General features: G+C 45.6%; 1 protein-coding gene across 1 annotated transcript in view; it reads left to right on the top strand.

Moving 5' to 3' along the window:
- Positions 1-4,863: 4,863 nt before the first annotated feature.
- LOC137309281 (small G protein signaling modulator 3-like) overlaps positions 4,864-19,315 on the top strand; it is a gene marked incomplete at its 3' end in the record, with an annotated part of 28,179 nt that continues 13,727 nt past the window's right edge. The window contains exons 1-3 of the mRNA XM_067977540.1: positions 4,864-5,058; positions 5,984-6,038; positions 13,468-13,598. Coding sequence (XP_067833641.1) covers positions 4,864-5,058; positions 5,984-6,038; positions 13,468-13,598 — 381 coding nt within the window. The remainder of the gene's footprint in view (positions 5,059-5,983; positions 6,039-13,467; positions 13,599-19,315) is intronic.

The raw sequence follows: 19,315 nt of genomic DNA, 5'->3' as shown, positions 1-19,315 counted from the left end.
TAATGTTTTATATAAAAAATAAATTGAGTTAATTAGAGGCTCAAATGCGTCTTAGAGGGTACGACATGGTGACCATTACTGAGACATACTGGTCATGATTGGGAGTTACATATTCCAGGTTATAAGGTCTTTAGAAAGGATAGGAAGAGGAGGAGGGGTAACCTTATTGATTAAATATACTATTACAACATTAGTAAGAGAGGATATAGCTAAGGGAAAACATTCAGCGGAAACTTTATGGTTCGAATTGAGGAATAAGAGAGGACTTAAAACCTCTCGTGTTGACAACAGGCCTCCTGATAGTAGCAATGGAGTGGCAGTATGTTTTAATTCAGAGAATAGAGAGGCATGAGAAAAGCAGCTTTGTTTTAATGGGAAACTTTCATTTTCATATAGGTTGCAAAGAGCAGAATAGCTCGAGTCAGAAAGGTAGTGCATTCAAGGTAGTTTTCTGGAGCCATATGTTCTAGAACCAACAAGAGGGCAGGCCATCCTAGATTTAGTAATGAGTAATAGTATCATAGTATGTTACAGCACAGAAGGAGGCCATTCGGCCCATCGTGCTTGTGCCGGCTCTTTGAAAGAGCTATCCAATTAGTCCCACTCCCCTGATCTTCCCCCATAGCCCTGTAAACGTTTTCCCTTCAAGTATTTATCCAATTCCCTTTTGAAAGTTACTACTGAATCTGCTTCCACCGCCCTTTCAGGCAGCGCATTCCAGATCATAACAACTCACCGCGTAAAAAAATGTTTCCTCATGTCCCCTCTGGTTCTTTTGCCGATCACCTTAAATCCGTGTCCTCTGGTTACCGACCCTCCAGCCAGCGGAAACAGTTTCTCCTTATTTACTCCATCAAAACCCTTCATGATTTTGAACATCTCTATCAAATCTTCTCTTGACCTTCTCTGCTGTAAGGAGAACAACCCCGGCTTCTCCAGTCTCTCCACATAACTGAAGTCCCTCATCCCTGGCATCATTCTAGTAAATCTCCTCTGCACCCTCTCTAAGTGCGGTGCCCAGAATTGGCCACAATACTCCAGCTGAGGCCTAACCAGTGTTTTATAAAGATTTAGCAAAATAAAAGTAATGGCACTAAAGACTGACACATCCCCAGGACCTGATGGTTTCCACCCCAGGGTTTTACAGGAAGTAGGTGAGGAAATTGCAGATGGTTTGGTCATAATCTTCCAAAGCTCTCTCGATTCAGGAATTATCCCTTTAGATTGGAAACTTGCAAATATAACGCAATTATTTAAGAAAGGTGATTCAGGAAATTATAGACCTGTTAGTCTAACATCTGTTGTGGGGAAGTTATTGGAATCTAGAATTAAGAACGGAGTGACTGAGCACTTGAGAAATCTGAGCTGATTAGAGAGAGCCAACATGGATTTATAACAGGTAGGTCATGTCTAACGAACCTAATTGAATTTTTTGAGGAAGTAACTGAAGTAGTAGACGGAGAATGTCTGCGGATGTAGTTTATATGGACTTCCAGAAGGCATTCAATAAGGTTCCACGTAAGAGACGGTTAGCTAAAATTAAAGCCCATGGAATTGAAGACAAATTATTGACCTGGTTAGGAGATTGGCTCGATGATAGATGACAGAGTAGGGATAATGGGTATATACTTGAATTGGAAGGAAGTGACTAGTGGTGTCCCACAAGGGTGTGTGCTGGGGCCTCAACTATTCACTGTATTTATTAATGACTTAGATAACACAATAGAGAGCCATATATCCCAGTTTGCCGATGTCACAAAGATTGGTGGCATAGTAAGTAGTGTAGATGGGAGCATAAAATTACAAAGAACCATTGATAGATTAAGTGAGTGGGCAAAACTGTGGCAGATGGATTTCAACACAGGTAAGTGTGAGGTCATCCATTTTGGACCAATAAAGGATCGATCCGAGTATTTTTTAAATGGTGAAAAGCTCGGAACAGTGGAGGCCCAAAGGGATTTAGGGGTCCGTGTAAACAGATCATTGAAATGTAGGGGTCAGTTACAAAAAATAATCAAAAAGGCTAATGGAATGTCAGCCTTTATAACTAGAGGGCTAGAAAATAAACGGGAAGTAGTTTTGATACAGCTGTACAAAACCCTGGATAGACCACATCTGGAGTACTGTGTACAGTTCTGGGCACCGCACCTTAAAAAGGATATATTGGCCTTGGAAGGAGTGCAGAGCAGATTCACCAGAATGTTACCAGGGCTCCAAGGGTTAAATTACGAGGAGAGATTTCATAAACTAGACTTGTATTCCCTGGAATATAGAAGGTTAAGGGGTGATTTGATTGAGGGTTTTAGGATTTTGAAAGGAATTGATAGGGTAGATGGAGAGAAACTTTTTCCCCTGGTGGGGGGAGTCTAGGACACGGGGACATAACCTTAAAATCAGAGCCAGGCCATTCAGGAGAGAAGTTAAAAAACACTTCTTCACGCAAAGGGTGGGAGAAGTGTGGAATTCTCTCCTACAAAAAGCAGTAGATGCTCAATTAATCATTTTAAATCTGAGATCGATAGATTTTTGCTAGCCAAGGGTATTAAGGGATCTGGAGCCAAGGCGGGTAAATGGAGTTAGGATACAGATCAGCCATGATCTCATTGAATGGCGGAACAGGCTCAATGGGCTGAATGGCCTCCTCCTGTTTCTATTTTCCTGTGTTCACACAGTATGTGATGGAACAGTCAGTCAGTAATAAATAACTCTAATAGCACACAGTGTGTGAAACTTGTGGAAAAACCCAAACTGCTGGAAATTAGGTTCATCAGGACCTGAAGCAGAAAAAAGGCGTAAATGTTTCACATGAAATCCTTCATAGGAAAAGTGAGTTAGGGGCTAGCTGACTGGCTTCCTGGCAGGTGCGTTTATTTTGAGGGGTGGGTAATTTTTGGCGACATCATCTGAAAACACATCAGGTTCCACATGTATGCTGACGACACCCAGCTCTACCTCACCACCACCTCCTCCACCCCTCCACCGTCTCTCATTTGTCACGCTGCTTGTCCGACACTGGATGAGTAAAAATTTCCTCCAACCAATATTGGGAAGACTGAAGCCATTGTCCTTGGTCCCCGCCGCAAACTCCATTCCCTAGGCCACCGAATCCATCCCTCTCCCTGGCCACTGTCTGAGGCTGAACCAGATCGTTTGCACCCTTGGCATCCTATTTGTCCCTGAGCTGAGCTTCCAACCCCATATCCACATTTCCAAGACCGCCTACTTCCACCTCCATAACATCGCCTGTCTCCGCCCCTGTCTCAGCTCATCTGTTGCTGAAACCCTCATCCATGCCTTTGTTGCCTCTCGACTGGACTATTCCAATGCTCTCCTGGCCGGCCTCCCATCTTCCACCCTCCATAAATTTGAGCTCATCCAAAACTCTGCTGCCCGTATCCTAACTCGCACCAAGTCCTGTTCACCCATCACCCCCTGTGCCCACTGACCTACACTGGCTCCCGGTCCGGGAACACCTCAATTTTAAAATTTTCATCCTCGTTTTCAAATCCCTCCATGGCCCTCGCCCCTCCCTATCTCTGTAACCTCCTCCAGCCCTACAACCCTTCGAGATCTCTGCTCTCCTCCAATTCTGGCCTCTTGTGCATCCCTGATTTTAATCGCTCCACCATTGGCGGCCGTGCCTTCAGCTGCCTAGGCCCTAAGCTCTGGATTTCCCTCCCTAAACCTCTCCGCCTCTCTACCTCTCTCTCCTCCTTTAAGACGCTCCTTAAAACCTCCCTCTTTGACCAAGCTTTCGGTCACCTGTCCTCATATCTCCTTATGTGGCTCGGGGTCAAATTTTGTTTGATAATCGCTCCTGTGAAGCACCATGGGATGTTTTACTACGTTAAAGGCGCTATATAAATGCAAGTTGTTGCTGCTGTTGTTTAGTTTTGGAAAATGTTGAAATATGTTTGCTGTGGAACAGTGTGAGAGATGTACTTTATTAAATATAATGATGAGGTGTATACGGACTTCCAAAAGGCATTTGATAAAGTGCCACATAATAGGCTTGTCATCAAAATTGAAGCCCATGGAATAAAAGGGGCAGAAGCAGCATGGATACCAAATTGGCTAAGTGCCAGGAAACAGAGAGTAGTGGTGAACGGTTGTTTTTCGGACTGGAGGGAGGTGTACAGTGGTGTTCCCCAGGGGTCAGTGCTGGGACCACTGCTTTTCTTGATATATATTAATGACTTGAACTTGGTTGTACAGGGCACAATTTCAAAATTTGCAGATAAGGTTAAGGGGAGATTTGATAGAGGTGTTCGAAATCATGAATGGTTTTGATAGAGTAAATAAGGAGAAACTGTTTCCAGTGGCAGAAGGGTCGGTAACCAGAGGACACAGACTTAAGGTGATCGGCAAAAGAACCAGAGGCAACATGAGGAAACATTTTTTTTGCAGCGAGTTGTTCTGATCTGGAATTCACTGCCTGAAAGGGCGGTGGAAGCAGATTCAGTAATAACTTTCAAAAGGGAATTGGATAAATACTTGAAGGGAAAAAATTTACAGGGCTATGGGGAAAGAGATGGGGAATGGGACTAACTGGACAGCTTTATCAAAGAGCTGGTACAGGCACGATGGGCCGAATGGCCTCCTGTGCTGCAGCATACGATGAAATTCCAAAAGGAACGGAATGATCAGCTGTTTCGGTGCCATTAACTGAACGGTGAGCACCGTGTTAGTGTGATGCTGGAACATTTCCAGGGATTGGTGTTTGGCTGGTTCCCAACTAGTGGTACAGAGAACTCCCACTGTGAGTAGGCATGGGAGTAGATGGCACAAACTACGACCTCTCGCCTCCTCTCTCAGTCGAACCATTTCAATTATATTAAGACACTAAACATTTCTGCTAGGTTAATGCCCACCGTTCAGCTCACTTTTACAGACTGGTACAATAAACTGCTGAAAATTTCTCTGCAGGAGTCGATGAAGATCGCTGGTTCATTGACAAATGTCGCGATTGAAACCCAGAGAAGGAAACACTTGGCCTACCTGATAGCAGACCAGAGCCAGCTCATCAACTCCGAAACAGCACTGCCCAGCTACTCAAAGGTGTGTGTAGTGGGGGAGGGGGCAATATATGTCAGTCCTGCGCAAACGCACGTTGTAGCATTCAGGGCACAACGTGCTGTAACTTTGTGGCGAGGAAACTGTGCTGTGGCTTTGGGTGCGGAAGCGCTGGGCGCAGTGAGCGGGCGCCAGAGCGCTGGGCGCAGTGAGCGGGCGCCAGAGCGCTGGGCGCAGTGAGCGGGCGCCAGAGCGCTGGGCGCAGTGAGCGGGCGCCAGAGCGCTGGGCGCAGTGAGCGGGCGCCAGAGCGCTGGGCGCAGTGAGCGGGCGCCAGAGCGCTGGGCGCAGTGAGCGGGCGCCAGAGCGCTGGGCGCAGTGAGCGGGCGCCAGAGCGCTGGGCGCAGTGAGCGGGCGCCAGAGCGCTGGGCGCAGTGAGCGGGCGCCAGAGCGCTGGGCGCAGTGAGCGGGCGCCAGAGCGCTGGGCGCGGTGAGCGGGCGCGAGAGCGCTGGGCGCGGTGAGCGGGCGCGAGATCGCTGGGCGCAGTGAGCGGGCGCGAGAGCGCTGGGCGCAGTGAGCGGGCGCGAGAGCGCTGGGCGCAGTGAGCGGGCGCGAGAGCGCTGGGCGCAGTGAGCGGGCGCAGTGACTGGATGTGGGAGCCCTGTGTGTGAGTTTGGAGGGGGCAGAATGTGCTGGGACTTGGGGACTGTGTCGATGCTTTGAGGAGAGGCACGTGTGCATTGCATCGCACTGCAGATGGCACAGTGCAGAGTGTGCTCTCTGCTTTGGTGGGAGATGCCCTGTAATGACCTTAGTTACTTTTTGTAAAATATCAGAATAAAAACTGCCTGTCCCCAACTTTCAAAAGCTAAACTCGGGAGATGCTTGTCGACACCAGCACCAAGTGTCTGTCGAAGGAAATATGAAAAATCATTTAACTAATTGCTGTCATTCCTTCCTTTTCCCTGTAGATTGTTCGGCGCCAGACCCAACGCAGGAAGTCTGGACTGGGAGGTCTGCTCTTCGGTAAGAATATTACATCGAGTTACATTGAAACTACAGCGCAGAAACAGGCCATTTGGCCCAACTGGTCCATGCCTGTGTTAATGCTCCACACGAGTCTCCTCCCTCCCAACTTCCTCTAACTCTATCAGCATATCCTCTATTCCTTTCTCTCTTGTGTTTATCTAACTTCCCCTTAAATGCATCTAATCTATTCACCTCGACTACTCCTTGTGGTAGCGAGTTCCACATTCTCACCACTCTCTGTGGAAAGAAATTTCTCCTGAATTCCCTATTGGATTTATTAGTGACTATCTTATATTTATGACTCCTAGTTTTGTGTCCCCCACAAAAAGGGTAGACGTAGAGAAAATGTTTCTATCAAACCCTCTATCAGGTCACCCCTCAGCCTCCTCTTTTCTAGAGAAAAGAGTCCCAGCCTGTTCAGCCTCTCCTGATAAAAATATCCTCTCAGTTCTGGTATCATCCTTGTGAATCTTTCTTGCACCTTCTCTAGTGCCTCTATATCCTTTTTATAATATGGAGACCAGAACATTGTACCAGTGCATTGTACTCCAAGTGTGGTCTAACCTAACCAAGGTTCTATACAAGTTTAACATAACTTCTTTGCTTTTCAATTCTTGATTTGCCTTTTATTTATGGCCTTATTAACCTGCGTCACTACTTTCAGTGATTCGTGTCTCTGTACCCTGAGATCCCTCTGCTCCTCTATCTCGTTTAGACTATTATCCAGGCCTCCTTCCTACCAAAATGCACCACCTCACTCTTATCTATATTGAAATTCATTTGCCAATTACAGGCCCATTCTGCAAGTTTATTAATGTCCTCTGGCATTTTGATGCATTGTTCCTTTGTATTAGTTACACCCCCCCAATTTGGTGTCATCCACAAATTTTGTAATTGTACTTCCGATTCCTGAATCCAAATCGTTAATGCAAATTGTGAACAACAGTGGTCCCAGCACTGATCCCTGTGGAACACCACTTCCCACATTTTGCCGGTCTGAGTAGATACCCTTAACCCCTGCTCTCTGTTTTCTGATTTGTAGCCAGCTTGCTATCCATTCTGCTACCTATTCCCCCAACTCCACATGCTCTGACCTTAGCCATGAGTCTACAATGTGGTACCTTATCGAAGGCCTTTGCAAATCCATATATATTGGGTCTACTGCTTTACCTGTGTCCACTCTTTCTGTTACTACTTCAAAGAATTCAGTAAGGTTGGCCAAGCATGACCTTCCCTTCTGAAATCCGTGCTGATTATTTTTTATTATATTTTCGTTCTCTAGATATTTTTCTATTACATTTTGAGTAAAGATTCCATTATCTTTCCTACCATCAACATTAAGCTAATTGGTCTATAATTCCCTGGACTTGTTCTATCTCTCTTTTTAAACATAGGAATAACATTAGCAGGTCATTTTCAGGTTGGCAGGTTGTAACTAGTGGGGAGCCACAAGGATCAGTGCTTGGGCCTCAGCTATTTACAATCTATATTAATGACTTAGATGAAGGGACCGAGTGTAATGTATCCAAGTTTGCTGATGATACAAAGCTAGGTGGGAAAGTAAGCTGTGAGGAGGACACAAAGAGTCTGCAAAGGGATGTAGACAGATTAAGTGAGTGGGCGAGAAGGTGGCAGATGGAGTATAATATGGAGAAATATGTAATTATCCACTTTGGTAGGAAGAATTGAAAAGCAGAATATTTTTTAAAAGGTGAGAGACTAGGAAATGTTGGTTGTCAGAGGGATTTGGGTGTGCTTGTACACGAGAGTTAACATGCAGGTACAGCAAGCAATTAGGAAGGCAAATGGTATGTTAGCCTTTATTGCGAGGGGGTTGGAGTATAAGAGTAAGGAAGACTTGCTGCAATTATATGGCGCTCTAGTGAGACCACACCTGGAATACTGTGCTTAGTTTTGGGCTCCTTACCTAAGGAAGGACATACTTGCCTTAGAGGGGTTGCAACGAATATAGGAACAGGAGTAGGCCACTCAGCCCCTCGAGTCTGTTCCGCCATTCAGTGAGATCATGGCTGATCTGTGACCTAACTCCCTATACCCGCCATAGCCTCATATCCCTTAATACCTTTGGTTAATAAAAATCTATCAATCTCAGGTTTAAAATTAACAATTGAGCTAGCATCAACTGCCATTTGTGGAAGAGAGTTCCAAACTTCTACCACCCTTTGTGTGTAGAAGTGTTTCCTAACTTCAATCCTGAAAGTTCTGGCTCTAATTTTTAGGCTGTGTCTCCTAGTCCTGGATTCCCCAACCAGCGGAAATAGTTTCTCTCTATCTTAGTTCCCCTTAATATCTTGAAAACTTTGATCAAATCACCCCTTAATCTTCTAAATTCCAGAGAAAATACCCCTAGTTTGTGTAATCTCGCCTCGTAATTTAACCTTTCGAGTCCAGGTATCATTCTAGTAAATCTACGCTGCACTCCCTCCAAGGCCAATATATCCTTCCTAAAGTGTGGTGCCCAGAACTGAACACAGTACATGGACCCCTAAGTCTCTTTGGACCTTCACTGTTTCCAGCTTTTCACCGTTTAGAAAGTACTCTGATCTATCCTTTTTAGTCCAAAGTGGATGACCTCACACTTGCCTATATTGAAATCCATTTACCACAGTTTTGTCCATTCACTTAATCTATTAATATCTCTCTCTAATTTTATGTTTCCATCTACACTGCTTACAATGCTGCCTATCTTTGTGTCTTTGGCAAATTCGGATTAGTGGCTCTCTATCCTGTCATCTAATCCATTAATAAATACAGTGAATAGTTGAGGCCCCAACACAGATCCCTGTGGGACACCACGAGTCGCATCATGCCAATTTGAGCACCTGCCCATTATCCCTACTCTCTGGCTTCTGTCGCTCAGCCAATTTCCTAACCAGGTCAATAGTTTGCCCTCAATTCCATGAGCTTCAACTTTAGCTAACAGTCTCTTACGAGGGACTTTATCAAATGCCTTCCTGAAGTCCATATAAACAACATCCATAGACATTCCCCTAACCACTACTTTAGTCACCTCTTCAAAAAAAAATTCAATTAGGTTCGTCAGGGATGACCTACTCTTTACAAATCCATGCTGGCTCTCCCTGATCCGCTGAAAATTTTCAAGGTGTTCAGTCACTCTATCCTCATTACTCTAGTAATTTCCTGATAACAGATGTTAGGCTAAATGGTCTGGGGAACAGATAGGGTGGATAGAGAGAAACTATTTCCGCTGGTTGGGGATTTTAGGAGTAGGGGGGCACAGTCTAAAAAATTAGAGCCAGACCTTTCAGGAGCGAGATTAGAAAATATTTCTACACACGAAGGGTTGTAGAAGTTTGGAACTCTCTTCTGCAAACGGCAATTGATACTAGCTCAATTGCTAAATTTAAATCTGAGATAGATAGCTTTTTGGCAACCAAAGGTATTAAGGGATATGGGCCAAAGGCAGGTATATGGAGTTAGATCACAGATCAGCCATGATCTTATCAAATGGCGGAGCAGGCACGAGGGGCTGAATGGCCTACTCCTGTTCCTGTGTTCCTATAATTCTCTGGTTTCCCTCTCTCACCTTTCTTAAATAGCGGAGTGATGTGCAATTTTCCAATCTAAAGGAACAGTTCCTGAATCGAGGAAACTTTGGGAGATTATAGTTAGGGCATCGGCAATGTGCTCACTACTTCCTTTAGAACCCTGGGATGGAAACCATCTGGTCCTGGGGATTTGTCACTCTTTAGTGCCATTATTTTCTTCATTACTGTTAATTTGCTTATGTTAATTACTGTGAGTCCCTGATTCAAAATTAGTTTCCCTGGGGTGTCCGGCATGCTCCCTCGTCCTCTACTGTAAATACTGACACAAAGTAATTATTTAACATGTTCGCCATTTCCTTATTTTCATTTACAATGTCACCATTATCAGTTTTTAAGGGGCCCACATTGCTCTTGACCAAAAGCAAAATACTGCAAATGCTGGAAATCTGAAATAAAAACAGAAAATGCTGGAGAAGCTCAGTGAGTCAGGCAGCATCTGTGGAGAAAGAAACAGAGTTAACGTTTCAGGTCGAAGACCTTTCGTCAGAACTGGAAGATGTTAAAAGAGTTAAAGTTTTTAAGAAAGTACAGAGCCAGGGAAAGAGGAGGGAGGAAAGAACAAAAGGGAAGGTCTGTGATAGGGCGGAGGGCAGGAGTGATTAAATGACAAAAGGGATGAGGGTGCAAGGCAAGGAAGGTGGTAATGGGACAGGTTAAGAAACAAAAGATCGGTTTAGAATAGCTGCGACTGGTAACAGCAGAACCATTACCAGCATCTCATCTTTCGTTTAGGCACTTTACAACCTTCCGGACTCGACATTGATTTCAATAACTTCCAATCATAACCACTGTTCCCGTTTTTTCGGACAGCAGTGCTGGTAGTTATGGAAAAGGACAAGGAGCAATCTAGAGTGAAAATACTTAATTGGAGGAGGGGCAATTTCAATGGGATGTGAACAGATCTGGCCCGGGTAAACTGGAATCAAAGATTGGCCGGCAAAACTGTAATTGAACAGTGGGCGGCCTTTAAAGAGGAGATGGTTCGGGTACAGTCTAGGTACATTCCCACAAGGGGGAAAGGTAGGACAACCAAGGCCAGAGCTCCCTGGATGATGAAAGAGATAGAGAGTAAGATGATGCAGAAAAAGGGGGCGTATGACAGATGTCAGGTGAATGGATGTTTTTCAGACTGGAGGGAAGTATACAGTGGTGTTCCCCAGGGGTCAGTATTAGGACCACTGCTCTTTTTGATATAGATTAATGACCTGGACTTGATTGTACAGGGTAAAATTTCAAAGTTTGCAGATAACACGAAACTTGGAAATGTAGTAAACAATGTGGAGGATAATAACAGACTTCAGGAGGACAGAGACAGACTGGTGAAATGGGCAGACACATGGCAGATGACATTTAACGCAGAGAAGTGTGAAGTGATACATTTTGGTAGGAAGAATGAGGAGAGGCAACATAAACTAAATGGTACAATTTTAAAGGGAGTTCAGGAACAGAGAGACCTGGGGGTGTGTGTACACAAATCTTTGAAGGTGGCAGGACAAGTTGAGAAGGCTGTTAACAAAAGCATATGGGATCCTGGGCTTTATTAATAGAGGAATAGAGTACAAATACAAGGCAATTTTGTTGAACCTTTACAAAACACTGGTTCGGCCACAATTGGAGTATTGTGTCTAATTCTGGGCACCGCACTTTAGGAAGGATGTGAAGGCCATTGAGAGGATGCAGAAAGGATTGACTAGAATGGTTCCAGGGATGAGGGACTTCAGTTATGTGGAGAGTCTGGGGTTGTTCTCCTTAGGGCAGAGACGGTTGAGAGGAGATTTGATAGAGGTGTTTAAAATGATGGCAGGTTTAGAGAAAGTAAATAAAGAGAAACTCTTCCCATTGGTGGAAGGGTGGAGAACCAGAGGCACAGATTTAATGTGATTGGCAAAAGAATGACATGAGGAAAAAATTTTTTACGCTGCGAGTAGTTATGGTCTGGAATGCTCTGCCTGGTGGAAGCAGATTCAATCGTAGCTTTCAAAAAGGAATTGGATAAATACTTGGAGAAAAAAATTGGCCAACCCTGCAGATGTCCCCGGTGGCACCCTGGAACGATTCAGAGGCGAAGAAATGGATGGCAGTGGTTCCTTTTACTGCAGTGATTGGTCTCCAGGTCGAGCCGGGAGCAGCTCTTCCTCAAGGAGGCTTCGGATGTCTGCGGCAACCTGCCGATTCAATCTGAGCCTGCATAGACACTGCTCCTCATAGAGGTCCAGGAAGCTCAGCCTCTGTCTGTAGAGACCCTCTCACGTGGGTAGTGCCTCCCGCGACCTCGGCCCCTCTGTTGGTTCCCTCCCTGCTCGTCTCCAGGTTCTTGTTGAGCACCTCTGTCTTGCGCACCTGCAGATTCCAGAAGTGCACGACAGCCGTGCCTGTCATGGATGGTGATGTTCCTTCTCTTCAGATGTCCTCTGGAATAGATCCATTCTGCACCCCCCCCCTATCCTGATCTCGTCAGTTTGAGAAGCTCCAAGATGTTGGTAAATTTGTCTGAACACAATAATTCTCAGTCTCAACATAAAGAACTCCCAGCCGAAGGTTTGCCTGAGAGAACTGAGTGACCAGCTGCAATGCCTTCCCTTTTATTGAGATGTGTCAATCACAGGTTTAAAGGGTCAAAGGAGCTTTGACTGGACCTGTCCTCCGTTTTAATGGCGTGTTTCAGTAGCAGGAGACGGTACATCCGTTTTTGTTGCAGAATCCTCAAAAAAATGAATCACCTCAACTATTTAAATGACCTACATTGCCTCTTTAACAAACTGGCCGCTGGTATTAAGTGGGGACGGGACTTTCGGGTGTCTGTTGGGCGAGCATCCTAACGCACCTGTGTCAAACCTGGAATTTGGAGCTGAGATCTGGTCCCACTTCCAATATCGACTGTTTCTACCTCCCACCCAACCTCAACCCACCCCGTTCTTTGGGGTTAAAAGTCACCCCCCCCCCACAGTCTCCATATTAGAAAAAGGATATAGAGGCATTGGAGAAGGTGCAAAAAAGATTCACAAGGATGATACCAGAACTGAGAGGATATCCTTATCAGGAAAGGCTGAACAGGCTGGGGCTCGTCTCTAGAAAGGCTGAGGGGTGACCTCATAGAGGTCGTAAAGATAATGAGAGGGTTTGATAGGGTCGACATAGAGAAAATATTTCCACGTGTGGGGGAGACCAGATCTAGAGGTGATAAATATCAGATAATAAATCCAATAGGGAATTCAGGAGAAACTTCTTCACCCAGAGAGTGGTGAGAATGTGGAACTCACTATCACAAGGAGTGGTTGAGGCGAATAATATAGTTGCATTTAAGGGGAAGCTGGATAAACACATGAGGGAGAAAGGAATAGAATGATATGCTAGTAGGGTGAGAGGAGAGCATAAACACCAGCATAGACCAGTTGGGCCGAATGGCCTGTTCCTGTGCTGTAGATTCGATGTAACCCCATCCTCTCATCTCCGTGCTACCCCAGATTGTGCATTTACACATTGAGCCATCAGGATCCCCCTAGCTGTAGGACCGAGCACCTCGCTGACTGTTAATGAAGAGACCTTAATAAGGTCATGACGAGAGTGAGCTGGTGCAAAGTGACTGGATTATTTCACTACCGTCCAGGGGCGCCCCGTTTGTGTTTAAACCGCGCTGTTCTCCTGATTGTTTGCTGAAGTGCTTCACTCGCCCTCGCCCTGCTCGCCCTCGCCCTGCTCGCCCGCGCCCTCGCCCTGCTCGCCCTCACCCTGCTCGCCCTCGCCCTGCTCGCCCTCGCCCTGCTCGCCCTCGCCCTCGCCCTGCTCGCTCGCGCTCTCTCGCTCACACTCATTCTCTTTCTCACTCTCATTGACAGGTGACAATGAAGATGCCGAGGCACTGAAGGCAAAAAACATTAAACAGACGGAGGTGGTTGCAGATTTACGAGAGGCCATTCTGCAAGTAGCTCGACACTTTCAGTGCCTGGACCCCAAAAATTGCAGCATTGTGAGTAAACGGCAAAGGAGGAAGAGCCTCGTGATACAGAGCCACATCCCAGCTCTACCTCCATTAGAGCCCCTGCCACAGCGGTCAGGATACATCCCAAGGTGTATATTGATACACACACAAAGCAGGGCCGGAGCGCAGAACTTTTCCCACCCTGTGGGGGGGGTACAGCAGCCACCCAGGGGCTGCTGTATCTTTGCAGCAAGTTGTGCGACTTCCCAAAGTTGAACCGGTTTGGAGTCTCATCTCCACATCACTGGAGAGGCCTAACTGGGAGGTTGCCCGTGCCCATTGACCCCATGGATTGGCCTGGCAGGAGGAGGGGGAGCCCCTGCCCTTTGACCCTGTGGAGTGGCCTGGCAGGGTGTGGAGGGAGAGGCGTAGCCTCTGCCCTTTGACCCTGTGGAGTGGCCTGGCAGGGTGTGGAGGGAGAGGCATAGCCTCTGCCCTTTGACCCTGTGGAGTGGCCTGGCGGGGGGGGGGGGGTAGAATCCCTACTCCAGGGTCCCCGTGGCCATAGTAGAATTAGCAGCTTTTAAAATAAAGTCAAAGACATTCCTTGTAAGAATTTCTTCTCTTAATCAGGGGCCTTATTTGGAACAAAGAATTATCTCTCCAAGTTCTGTGGGGAAGTTAAGGATGTGGGCTTATCCCCTTTGGATATGAGGGGAGTGTGGAAATAACTGATCGACAAATTTAATAGCGATTTTGAGTTTTTTGAAGACGTGACTGATTTGATAAAGACGTCCCACGGCAGGCTCATTTTAAAAAGAATTCATGGTATCAGGGGAAATGTAGCAGCATGGATAAATAACCGGACGGGGATTATTTCAACAGTTTGTAACTTGAGAAATGTGTTCTAAAGTGTCACGACACGGAGTTGGGATAAATGGGTGATATTCCGATTGGAAGAGTGTTCGACGTGTGCACCCTGGGGGTCTGTCCCTCGAGGATTTGGACTTGTGCCCAAGGAGCAGGATCTTGGAATTTGCTAATGGATGTATTTTAATGCAGATAAGTATGAGGTGATGCATTTTGGGAAAATAATGAAGACTGGAACTATCGTGTTTAGTGATTTTTAAAGCTAATGAACTTGCACAGATTTAAAAAGGCCGCAGGCTGCAGGCGTTTGCAGAATGGGCATTAAAGCCAGACATTGATAGTGTTATCTAGGACAATTGGGAGCAATAGAGGAGTTGTTATCTTATCCCAGGGGCTCCCAGAAAACATTCACACAGTAGGGGGATGGAACGTCCCTTTCTGCACGAAGCTGGTGTTCTGTAGGAGGGGGCACGGTGGCAGGATTAGCAGCTGCTTTGGCCAAACCCTGGACAGGGAGAAGGGTCACGAACTAAGCTGCAACTTCTGCGGTGATGGGAAGGAAATGAAAAAAGATCCACGTGCTGGCGGTCAGGTTTGTTAAAGGGAATGCTGTGAGGGCCTTCACTGAGGTAAATGGGTTAGAAATGCTGAGAATAGTTAGAAGACCCTTTACGTAAAGTAACGTGACCCACAGATATAGAGATGTGTGGCATGTTCTTTATTTTGTATCATTATGCAAAGATAAGTTGAACTAAGTGAATCTGATCATAAATGTTGTTCTGTTTATTCACTGTACTATGACATTAATCTGTTTAATGATTCATATCAAGACGAGGCTCACCTTGCCTCCATTTAATTGGCCTCATTGAAGAAAGCTACAAATATCAGGTTCAGGTCTCAGGGTCAATATGGTTACACCCTGAGTTATGCTCTTGCACAGTAGATATAGAGCATAAGAAATAGCAACAGGAGTAGGCCCCTCGAGCCTGCTCCGCCATTCAATCAGACCGTGGCTGATCTTCGACCTCAACTCCACTTTCCTGCCTGATCCCCATATCCCTTGATTCCCTTGGAATCCAAAAATCTATCGATCTTATTCTTGAATAAACTCAACGACAGAACATCCACAGCCCTCTGGGGTAGAGAATTCCAAATATTCACCACCCTCTGAGTGAAGAAATTTCTCCTCATCTCTGTTCTAAATGGCCGACCCCTTATCCTGAGACTATGCCCCCTAGTTCTAGACTCTCCAGCCAGGGGAAACAGCCTCTCAGCATCGACCCTGTCAAGACCTCTCAGAATTTTATATGTTTTCATGAAACCACCTCTCATTCTTCTAAACTTCAGAGAGTATAGGCCCATTCTTCTCAATCTGTCCTCAAAGGACAACCCTCTCATCCCAGGAATCAATCTAGTGAATCTTTGATGCACCCCCTTTAGGGCAAGAGACCAAAACTGCACACAGTGCTCCAGGTGAGGTCTCACCAAAGTCCTGTACAATTGTAGCAAGAATTCCTTACTCTTGTACTGCAACCCCCTTGCAATAAAGGCCAACATATCATTTGCCTTCCTAATTGCTTGCTGTACCTGCATGCTAACTTTCGGTGTTTCTTCTGCAAGGACACCCAAATCCCTCTGAACACCAACATTTAATAGTTTCTCACCACTTGAAAAAAATTCTATTTTTCTGTTCTTCCTACCAAAGTGAATAACCTCACATTCCCCCAAATTATACTCCATCTGCCACCTTCTTGCCCACTCACTTAACCTGTCTATATCCCTTTGCAGACTCTTTGTGTCCTCCTCACAGCTTACTTTCCCACCTAGCTTTGTATCGTCAGCAAACTTGGATACATTACACTCGGTCCCTTCATCTAAGACATTAAAATAGATTGTAAATAGCTGGGGCCCAAGCACTGATCCTTGCGGTACCCCACTAGTTACAGACTGCCAGCCTGAAAATGAGCCGTTTATCCCTACTCTCTGTTTTCTGTCCGTTAACCAATCCTCTATCCATGCTAATATGTTACTCCCAATCCCATGAGCCATACAGGGCAGTGTGACTCAACCCTTATAAAAAGTTAGATGGTCAGGCCGTTTCTGAGAGCGACTGACACCACTGACCCCGAGAAGGTGTCTGGATTTGTAACGGAGGATATATGAACGATATATACAAGATAGTGAAGATTGTGGCGGTGGGGTCCAAATGCAAGATTTCTTGAAATGCAAGTACAGATGGATATAAAGCCTTTAAAAGGTCAATAGCTATTTGGGTTTTATAAAGGGAGCATAAATTACAAAAGCAAAGAGATAATGATAAATGGTTAGACAAGGCAGTGGTTAGACTATCATTAGAGTACTGTATGCAGTTTTGGGAACCCCATTATGGAAAGGACAATCAAATTATAAAGAGCATGGATTCACCAGGATAACAGCAGAAAGTCTAATTACGAGGAGGGAGGAGATACTGAAAGAGGAAATTCTATCGAGGTTTTTTACAATTGTGAAAGGTTTTGCTAATGTGAATGGGGAATTTCCTCTGGTTATAGAGTCAGCCGCTACAGGCCATCAATTTAAAACTGTCACTTGAAGAGAGGTTAAGAGTTTTTTTTAACGCAGCGGACTGTTGGAAACAAAGAACGCTTTGGCACAGGGAGTGGTTGGTGCGGAGACCGTTATCTTTCAAGGGAAAAGTAGCTAAGCATTTGAAGCAGAGGAAGATGCAGAGCTAATGGAAGGTTAATTTTGGTTGCTCTGGCAATGAGCTAGCTCAGACTAGGTGGGCTGAATGGCCTCCTTCTGTGGTTCTTTGAAAGGGAAATGGTGAAATGGGAACTGATCCAGATCATTATTCATTGCGATGAAGGTTCAAAAAGCAGGGACTGGAGTTACCAATAAAAAATCAGGAGTACGAAGGGAAATCAAGGGAAACTTTTTCACCCAAAGTGTAATAAAAGTGTGGAATAAATTAGCAGAGAGTATAAATGGGGTGAAGAGACAATAAGATGTGTTTCTGGAGAGAGGAGAGATTGAAGGATCTGAGGACAATGTAGGTAGATGTGGTTAAATGAGCTGGGTTGGGGGGGTGGTGAAATATGTGGGGTTAAAGAATATATTGGGTAGGTGGGGTTAAGGGAGATAATATCATAGTATAGTACAGCACAAAAGGAGGCCATTCAGCCCATCATGCCTGTGCCGGCTCTTTGCAACCGCTATCAAATTAGTCCCACGCCCCTGCTCTTTCCCCATAGCCCTGTAAATTTTTTCCCTTCAAGTATTTATCCAATCTCCTTTTGAAAGTTATTATTGAATCTGCTTCCACCGCCCTTTCAGGCAGTGCATTCCAGATCATAACAACTCGCTGCGTAAAAAAATGTTTCCTCATGTCGCCTCTGGTTCTTTTGCCCATCACCTTAAATCTGTGTCCTCTGGTTACCGACCCTTCTGCCACTGGAAACAGTTTCTCCTTATTTACTCATCAAAACCCTTCATGATTTTGAACACCTCGATCAAATCTCCCCTTAACCTTCTCTGTTCCAAGGAGAACAACCCCAGCTTCTCCAGTCTCTCCACATAACTGAAGTCCCTCATCCCTGGCACCATTCTGGTAAATCTCTTCTGCACCCTCTCTAAGGCCTTGACATCTTTCCTAAAGTGCGGTGCCCAGAATTGAACACAATACTCCAGTTGCAGCCTAACCAGTGTTTTATAAAGGTTTAGCATAACTTCCTTGCTTTTGTACTTTATGCCTCTATTAATAAAACCCAGGATCCCATATGCTTTTATAACAGCCGTCTCAACTTTTCCTGCCACCTTCAAAGATTTGTGTATATATACCCCCAGGTCTCTCTGTTCCTGCACCCCCTTTAAAATTGTACCATTTAGTTTATTTTGCCTCTCCTCATTCTTCCGACCAAAATGTATCCCTCCACACTTTTCTGCGTTAAATTTCATCTGCCATGTTTCTGCCCATTTCACCAATCTGTCTATGTCCTCCTGAAGCCTATTACTATCCTCCTCACTGTTTACTACATTTATATGTATATAAATTTGGATTCCCTTTTATGTTAGCCGCTAATCTATTCTCATACTCTCTCTTTGCCCCTCTTATTTCCTTGGTTAATGGGTACATTTACTACAGGAGTTCCTCAGGGCAGTGTCCTAGGCCCATCCATCTTCAGCTGCTTCATCAATGACCCTCCCTCCATCATAAGGTCAGAAATGGGGATGTTCGCTGATGACTGCACAGTGTTCAGTTCCATTCGCAACCCCTCAAATAATGAAGCAGTCCGAGCCCGCATGCAGCAAGACCTGGACAACATCCAGGCTTGGGCTCATAAGTGGCAAGTAACATTCGCGCCAGATAAGTGCCAGGCAATGACCATCTCCAACAAGAGAGAGTCTAACCACCTCCCCATGACATTCAACGGCATTACCATCGCCGAATCCCCCACCATCAACATCCTGGGGGCCACCATTGACCAGAAACTTAACTGGACCAGCCATATAAATACTGTGGCTACAAGAGCAGGTCAGAGGCTGGGTATTCTGTGACGAGTTACTCACCTCCTGACTCCCCAAAGCCTTTCCACCATCTACAAGGCACAAGTCAGGAGTGTGATGGAATACTCTCCACTTGCCTGGATGAGTGCAGCTCCAACAACACTCAAGAAGCTCGACACCATCCAAGATAAAGCAGCCCGCTTGATTGGCACCCCATCCACCACCCTAAACATTCACTCCCTTCACCACCGGTGCACTGTGGCTGCAGTGTGCACTATCCACAGGATGCACTGCAGCAACTCGCCAAGGCTTCTTCGACAGCACCTCCCAAACCCGCGACCTCTACCACCTAGAAGGACAAGGGCAGCAGGCGCATGGGAACAACACCACCT

Source organism: Heptranchias perlo, unplaced genomic scaffold (assembly GCF_035084215.1).
Source record: "Heptranchias perlo isolate sHepPer1 unplaced genomic scaffold, sHepPer1.hap1 HAP1_SCAFFOLD_1574, whole genome shotgun sequence".
Classification (NCBI taxonomy): Eukaryota; Metazoa; Chordata; class Chondrichthyes; order Hexanchiformes; family Hexanchidae; genus Heptranchias; species Heptranchias perlo.
The sequence above is the reverse complement of the archived record's forward strand: the minus strand, read 5'-3'. Positions and strand labels throughout refer to the sequence as shown.